The following is an 8,625-nucleotide window of genomic DNA, read 5'->3' as shown; positions in this document are numbered from 1 at the left end:
CATGCTAAGCGAAATAGGCCAGACAGGAAAAGTTAAGCGTATGATTTCACTCAAATGTGGGATGTAAAACTAAAAGCAACAAATGAACAAACAAAACTCACAGACACAGACAACAGTATGGTGGTTCCAAAGGGAAGGCAAGTGGTGGTAGCAAAAGACAAAGGGGGTCAGTAAATGGTGACGGAAAGTGAGTTGACTTTTGGTGGTGGGCACACAATGCAACATACAGATGATGTATCGTAGAAATGTACACTTGAAACCTACATAATCTTATTAACTAATGTCACCCCAGTAAGTTTAATTAAAAAATAAAATATACATTTAAAAAAACGGTTCAGAACGATGCTGGCCCATGCTTCTCGCCAGCACTTACTCTCAGAGCTATAATCAGCTGCTGGGACAGCTTACAAAGCGGTTCCCCAGCCCTTCCTCGTGCCTTACACCTTCGCTGGCTCAGCCCCTGGTTGTGATCCATCCCTTTGCAAACCTGTGCTCTGTATGTGGAAACACATGCTTTGAAACTCTTTCTCCCCAGCCTGACTCCCAGAAGAGAGGCAGTTTGAAAATAGGACAGTTTCCGTTGTGTTTTTTTCTACCTTTATTACGTTTTCGCATTTGATACAAACCACTCTCTTATACCACACAAAATACATCCATTCTTGTGATTTTAAAGTGCATTTCCCCTTGAACATTGTGTACAAAAATATTTATTATTTTTTTTTTAAACGTGGAAATTTCTTGACAAGGCACTTTTCGGCATCCGATGAAGCTGAGTCACTTCAGCTGGACATTCACATTGACATCAAAGCGAAACGCCATCCTCACAGCTGCATTCTTGGAGTCCCCCTCCCCCTCCCGCCCCAGCAATCTCTAGGAACTGAGAACAAAACTGTAAAAACATTCACAGCTTTACAACCTGGGCTGCAATGCTTTCTGACCACAGTGGGGAAAAGCCGCCCAGAACCACAGCTACCCTTCCCCGCCCAGATGGGTCCCACTTCAGGCAGTGAAGTAGCTGCCACGCTGTCTTTGGATGACCCTGTAAGATCCCACTGTCAGCTTCACTCTCCCCGTTTCAGTGATCACATCTGAGGAGATAAGTAGATCGGGACCTCCCAGAGCAAAGGGCCACGAGGCCTGTTCCGGCAAACCACATCCAGTCGGGGAACTTTAAAAGAGGAAACAAATGAAAAAACAACCAAGGTTTCCATTCACTGTCCATTAAGAGCCAGAAACAGGCATTTCTAAAAAGTGAGCAAACAACCACTTTTTGGGTATATATATATATATATATCCCAAGTGCCTACAAAGTGACGCTTGTTTTTATAAAGCAAATTATATGCAAAGATCAAAACCACAAATTCGTTTAGCAGTTCAAACTTTACATCTTTAAAAAACATTGAAAGAGTCATGTTTTGCCACCATTGAAATTACATCTTAGAGAAAAAAATAAATTCTACCTTGATTCTGAAATTTAATTTCTAGAGAACTACATAACTCTATTTCTCGCCAGCTTCCATATAACAAGAATATTAAACAAGAGAGAAAGAAACCCACTCAAATGCTTCATCTCTCCCAAGAAACATTGAAAGCTTGTTTATTCTATCTTTATATAGTCCAGCTTATTTATTGCACCTAATTTGCAAGTGCTCCCCAGGGCACAGGGGGAATAAATATGAAACCAAAACGGAGCTGCTTGCCCATTCCTGGAGCACCACACCACCAGCAGGAGGCTGGGCTTGCTGGGGCGACTCGGGAAGCAGCCCGGACTGGAGGCCATTTGTCATCACAACCAAGAGCTGTCTGAGGGCCAAACCTACAGGTCAGGCTGCAGGGGAGTCTACAACTGAGAAACAGGCCCCTCTCTCAGGTGTGCAGACCTGTGGGCTGAGGGTGAGCCAAGGAGACGCTCCTCATGTTCTGGGACAGAGCCGGACAGAAGGAGGACTGCTTGGTGAGGAGGAGACAGTATTCTTCAGATCCTACAACCTCACTGAATGGCAATGCTGACAGGGAAGTCGGGCAACCAGATTCCTTAGTGAGAGCAGGGTCTTTGCAAGCGGGTGAGGACTTGCCCCGTGGGGTGAGTGGCCCAGGTGCACTGGCTGGGGGCGTGCAGGCAGAGCCGCCAGCAAAAATATCTGGGGAGAGCTGGGAGCAAAGCAGGGGAGGGGGAGGGTTTATGGCTGTTTTAGAAGAGATACTTATCACTGAATTACCCTATTTCAAATTTTGACACAGGAATGCCTTAGGATCACTATTATTGACAGCCATACACAAGTCACTTGAGGCGTTTTTCTCATGAACACAGAATGATCTCATCACATGTAGTCGGGGAACATGTAAACGACAGTGCACCTTGTACCTTTCCTGAAATGGAGGAGGAGGAGGAGGGGGGAGACTTCTTAAAACAAAATCAAAATGTTGCTTCTATTCAATTTAGATTTACACTCTTAAGAGCTCTGACCACCAGATTTGTAACACAAAGTGCTCTCTGTGTACTTGACGTAAGATATGCTTGGATAAAACACAGTTCTGCCCCATTTCAGCGTAAGTAAATGTGATTTTCCCAGAAATTACATTATCATGGCATCCCTCAGTGCTGCCCACCTGGGAGAGGCATAAACAATAAAGCACGAGATTACAGACTAGTAACAGCCAGTTTTAGGAAGAAGAATTACATCAAACACAACTTAAAGAGTGTTTGAAAAGTTAAAACATTTTAAAGTTCAAAGAAAAAAAAAAACACACCCACCAAACTCCAGAAGCCAAGACACTCCGTACCTGCCCGACACCCGACAGGATCGACAAAGAAGCTGGGAGGTGTTTCCTGATTGATTTGGAAAATGCAAACGGACGGAGACTCCCTGCCTGCAGAGTCCAGTAGCTGTGCGTCCCACTTCCTGCTTCCCTTAGGAAACCTCACTTTAGTAAATCAGGCAAAAGGAAAACGAGACAGTCATTTAATCTCCCAAAACAAAAACAGAAAAACCCCAAACCTTCTACAAATACACATGTAAAAATATTTTAAACACCCCCAAGTACAAACCAGTCTTGCCCCCAAATAATCACAGGATCTGGGGATCCATCTGACAGTGAAAGTCCCAGGAGTCTCATAACCACATGACCCACCAGATTTGTAATTCTTGTGTCCAATGTGGTGGAGAACAATTCATGTCCGCTATTTCAGAGCTGGCAAACATCGGAGAACTTAGTGAGGCTTTCCTCCTCTGCCCCTTTCACATACTCACACAGCATAAATAAGGACACCCAAATCAAAGTCCCTGGGTGCTTGTAAAATGTCCCGGGTCCTGTAAATCACAGTCAAAATAAAAGCAAACATGTTCGGAAGGCTTCCAGGATATATTGGACCTGCCAACCCAACTGTCCTGAACACAGTGTAAAAGATGAGTCTCCAGGAAGGGCGAGCTACAATCCGCGTATAAAGAATAAGACGCCTGCCAACCAGCCGAGCAAGTTGAAACACCCCTTGTAAGTGAGCCTTCTGGCGACTCCGGGTAAGTCTGAGTGCTTAGAAAGCTCCCCCAAAAGCCAAGAGGAGAAGCGAAACGTGCCCCACTCGCGGCTGTCCTGCCTGTCCTGAGCCAGCAATCCGTAGGCTGCACGGACGCCAGTTACTCTGGGTCACTGGCGAGCTGCTCTCTGCTGGAATACACACGGGGCCCAGCAAGAGGAAATGCCTGCCTCCCAGGCCGATTTGCCTGTATTATCTTTTCCTGAACATCAGATGACCTGTCGAAGAAAAACACCAAAAAAACGCATGGAGACAAAATGTGAAGAACGCGGAGATGTGAGACAGCAGCGAGAGGTAGGAGGGCCTGGCTAGGTGGAGAGAAGTCAGAGAACGGCAAGGGGCCAGAAGGTGGCTGGGGATGGAGTGACATCCGAGTGACTGACTTTCCTAAGCCGCTCCTCCACACAGCCCCGGCACCCTCTGAGTGGCGTCGTTATGAAGCCACCATCCTCTAGCCTCGCCAGCACTGCCTGCAGGCCTGGCTCCCGTCCAGACCCTCGCTGGCACCATCCTGCCCGTACCCTGTGGCTGCCACGGGTGCCAAGCAGACCAGCACACTACGGCCACTCTGAGCGTGAAACTGGTTCTGTGGACTTGCTGGTTGAAGGAAAAAGTGAATAGGATCCTTTCTTTTCGGAAAGTGTGCCTGATGGCAGTTCAGCTATTCTCTTGGCTTTCCATCTCCGTCCCTCTGTGACTGCAGCTGGGCTCGTCTGCCCCCACTCAGCTGGGCTCCGTCACACGTGGTCACTAATAGTAGGGCCCTAGCTTTTCGTACCCTAGATAACTAGGCCACTCCGGGAACAGTCCGTAGGAGCACCGAGGGCTTCCAAACTGGTCAAAGGAGATTCCCAGATCGGGTCCATTTCGTGACTCGTCCGGGCCCTGGGTGGACTTTAATTCCGCCCGGGTGATGCGATAGTTTTTGCCTTTGTTGCTGTCCCAGTACGTCTGGCCGTTGCACTCAAAACACACAGCGAACTCCATTCTTTCATAAGACTGGATTTTCTCAGGTAAGCGGATGTCAAAGGAGAACGTGTCCCTGTCTGAACTAGAGTAAGTGTCCTTCACATACCAACAGGGGAAGTCTGTGAAGCTTTTCCAGGTGTCGAAGGTCATCCTGATCTTCACCGTCTTCTCAAACGCCAGGTTCTGCACCTTCACGGTGCCTGCGACCGCTTTGTCCTTCAGCACGCAGTTCTCCAGGCAGACGTGGTCGGTCTGAAGCCGGTTTCTAAAGTCTAAGTAATCTGCCGAAGGTTGAGAAAAATCCAACACAAAGCTCTCGCTCTCTGCTGTCGTCAGACTCACGATGTTGTCTAGGAGCTCAGTGATGTTAAACGGAATATCTAACGGGTCATCAAATTCCGAGAACACTTTGACCATTGTCAGGGCCAGCCCCTGGTTGTCTGCGAAGGACACTCGCTTTTTCACCTTTTTCTCCTGGATGGTTGGGGCCACCACTCCACTGGCTTCATTCTTGCTGCTCAACTGAATACAAGGCCTCAGAGGTTTGCTTGGCTTTGGTGAGATCTTGAAGGCGAACCTCTCTCTGCGCAGGGAAGGGGCCATGCAGCTGTATCTGCACTCTATGTCCACAGCCATCATGGGGTTAGATGAACAGGCTAGAACGCTGGCAAAAGGGGAAAGAAAGGAACAGCAATGAGATCAGACTGACATTGCTTTTCTTCATCTCTGTCCACACGGCTACCGTTCAGTATTAACTCAAGTGTGGTCCAGATTAACCAAAGATAGTGACAAAAAGCGAGAAAGCCAGAGACATAATGGGTTCGGTCCCATTTTTCAAAAGAATGACAGCACTTCCCTAGGATGCAGCAGGCACTTAGCGATGACCAACTGGAGAAACACACACGTCCAGAGAAAAATATAACAATAATTAATAGCCACAATGTAGTTATCTAAACATTTATTTTATTTTATTATTTTAATCTTTATTATTGAAAGTATTACATATGTCCCCTTTTTCCCACCATTGACCCCTTCTAGCCCGCCCCTGCCCCCTACCCCAGGTCTTCACCACCCTATTATCTGTGTCCATGGGTTATGCATATATGCATATAAGTTCTTTGGTTGATCACCTCCCACCCACCCACTAAACATTCATTTTTAAAGGGTATTTGTCTTACTGTTTCCTCTCTAAGGAAGTCAAAGGAGTAAAGATTATAGGGGCCATTTGCTTTCTATTATCTGTTCTTATGGCCATGCAGTGGTTCTGGAAAGGAGAATTCTGACTTAATTGGGCAAGATAACTTTTAAGAGTGTTGAGCAATAGGTTCAATGAAAACAAATAAACACCTAAACTTGCAAAGTACTTGCATTTTAGTTTTCCCCTGGTCCATTGCAAAACTTTGTTAGAGTGTACTGGAATTACACCTTCAGCTTTAACTTTAACACAGGTAGTTGGTTTTAAAAAAATAAAAATAAAAGCCTGAACAGTGGCAAAGCCCCTCCTACTCTGTCCACCGTTGACAACCTGGGTATGAACAGGGGCAGAAAGAGTTCCTCCTTGGCCACAGCCGCTTCCTCCTTGCCTGAGTCAGCACAAGGTCAGCTGCAAGTTCTCTCTGCCCAGCCAACTAGCCTGCAAGCCGACCTCGTACGTGCTTTCCTGCACGACGTTAAAACAGTCCATCAGTTCATTAGAAAAAGGTTGGGAAACTCTCAAGATATTGTGTAAACTGAATTCGAAAATAAGGGGCACAGTTAGAGAATGAAGATTTGGTAAAGTTACACTGTTTGGACCCAGTAGTGTAAATTAAATTTGCCTGAGATCCCTTTTACCACTGAGCTACAAGAACAAGTAGAGCTGGGGATCGGGAGGTGAGGTTCCAGCCAGAGCCAGAGCGCATTAAACAATTCCCCTGGCACCTCTAGAGCCTAATCGGTTTTGCAACTTTTTTTCCACGAAAAGCAAAAGTGAGGTTAACTACCTTTTGACCCAAAGGTTACTGCCCCAGAAGCATTGCACAAGCAACCCCTGACCAGAACCCCTTCAGTCTCTCAGTCTGACCGTAACTGGCGGTGAGGCCTCAATCTCAGATACGATGCGACTATCGGCCACTTCGCCTGTCCTCACACGTAGATTCCAATTTTTATTAACTGGGACATTCTCCAAGAATCAATCACCCAAGTGCTGGTTTAGTGTAGGCCTTCCTGACCGTCTGCTCAGGAATTCTCCAATGGACTGTGACAGGAATGACCATCACCCAGAAGTAGTTCTAGCAGCAGAGACATGTAAGGTAATAGTTTCCTAAGCCCCTGAAAGGACGGCACCTGGACAGGCATTTTTATCTTCAAGTGGCATGAAAATGATCAGTTCCCACGCAGGATGCACCGGGCTGTACCTCAGGCCCCTTCTGCTGACAGACTGTCCTGCTGCTCCAGCCCTTTCCCTCCCCCAGACCAGGGAATAAGAGTGACCAAGGTTGGCCAGGGGGAAAGCAGACTGAGAAGACACACATTTGACCCAGCAGGGTGCACAGGACCTGGAGACCAGTTCATTGCAGGACAGGCTCCCGAGGGCATCAGCAGCTGTTGCTCCGACCAGTATGGATGCTCAAAAATTCAGCTTCCAAAAGATGCTTGACTGGGCCATGCCCAAGGGTAGATTTCAGTGTTCCTGGTCAAAAGGGGGCAAACCCTAAACCTCCACAATAACCAGAGAACATGGACAGTTTTGCATCAAGGCTTTCCCTGTTCCACGAGGGGGAAATTACACACCACCAGCCCAAGCTGGCTGGGGCTAGACGTCATGGTGATTTCTCTTGCGAAAACTATAGGCTTGTGCAGGAAATAACACCATGACCTTCATAGTTCCAGGTAGCTGACCTACTGACTTTCTGGCTATGCCTTTTATAGTAAGTAATTGAAAAAAAATTTTTTTTTTTTTTTGTATTGAGGCCAAGACATTTCCCCTTTCATTCTCTTGTAATTTTATAAATAAAGACAGAAAAACAAGATCCACCAATAATCCCCCCTTCCCTTCGCCCCAGGACACCAAAACATTAGGTAAGCAGTCGCAACAGGTTATCATGTTTAAAAGACACAGTCATCGACCCCTTCAGCATTCCTTGATCCCCTCCCAAAAGGTTCGGCTGACACAGTATGAATAAAGTTGACATCGTTCTCTTTGTACTCTGATCATGGGGCCCTTATTCACAGCCATAAAAGCCACTTGTATTCTATCCTGTCACTATCGTCCAAAGCATCTTCGAGATGAGTATCTGTGGCTGAGGCAGCATATTACAGAAAGGAGATGAGTTAAAATGGCATAGTCCCTGCCATCTAAATGTCCAACATGAAACACAGAGCCCTGGCCTAGGCACGCGTGCACCTGGCTGTGCCACTTGCTGCAGGTCACTCCACCTCTCTGGGCTGCAGCTTTCTCCTCGGAGATCCCTTCTGGCTCTGACATTCACGGTTACTAATAATGCCCCATGGTTCTTCTCTTCCCACTAACTTTCCCCAAATACCTCAACTTAAAGTTTGTGGTAAGGCCTCCAGCTGTCTTCCTTCATTCCTGGCTCCTGGGCAGCGCTGCCAAACGAGCCCTTTATTTCCTCTCCCCTCTGCACCCCAGCTCCAAGCCCTCCCGTTCTCTTCTCCGCACCTTGGGTCTCCCAGGGACGCCTGGCCACACAAACCACAGGCTCCAACACCTTCTAGCAACTCTCCACGTCCCTAAGTCAAGTCTTTCCTCAATTGTCTCCTCTTCTTCAGGAAACAATGCCATGACGGGCCCCCAAATCTTCTAGTATGTCCTTCTAGGCCCTCTAGCTGCTCTTCTTGCAGAATCCCGTCCACACCCCCTTTTTCTGTGTTCAAAAGAGTGGAGCGTCCAGGCTGGAGGATTCCACAGGTCACTCCGACCTGGATCCCTTTCGGACCCACCCCCACCCCCACCCCCTCTAAGATCTTCCTTGGCCTGTCGGGGGCACCTACCTTTGAGGCCGCGGGGCAGCCCCCTCCCCAGCTCGCTCGGAGATGCATCGGAGAGCCCTGTGGGAGGTGGCAGAGGCGGCCACCGGTCTACGCTCAGTTCCTGGAGAAGGGGGAGGAGCCCGAACTAT

The 8,625-nt window shown here is 47.7% G+C and overlaps 1 protein-coding gene across 5 annotated transcripts in view; it reads right to left on the bottom strand.

The window, feature by feature from the left end:
• Positions 1–583: 583 nt before the first annotated feature.
• The window catches only part of PPP1R3B (protein phosphatase 1, regulatory subunit 3B), an 8,624-nt gene continuing 582 nt past the window's right edge, over positions 584–8,625 (bottom strand). For 2 of the 5 annotated variants that reach the window (XM_005864057.2, XM_005864062.2), the window contains exon 2: positions 584–5,168. In XM_005864057.2, coding sequence (XP_005864119.1) covers positions 4,286–5,168 — 883 coding nt within the window. In that variant the 3' untranslated portion in view covers positions 584–4,285. The other 3 variants (XM_005864058.2, XM_005864060.2, XM_005864059.2) reach the window with 3 other exon arrangements.

The sequence above is a fragment of the Myotis brandtii genome, unplaced genomic scaffold (genome assembly GCF_000412655.1).
Source record: "Myotis brandtii unplaced genomic scaffold, ASM41265v1 scaffold185, whole genome shotgun sequence".
Classification (NCBI taxonomy): domain Eukaryota; kingdom Metazoa; phylum Chordata; class Mammalia; order Chiroptera; family Vespertilionidae; genus Myotis; species Myotis brandtii.
This window is presented reverse-complemented; position numbering and strand designations above follow the sequence as displayed.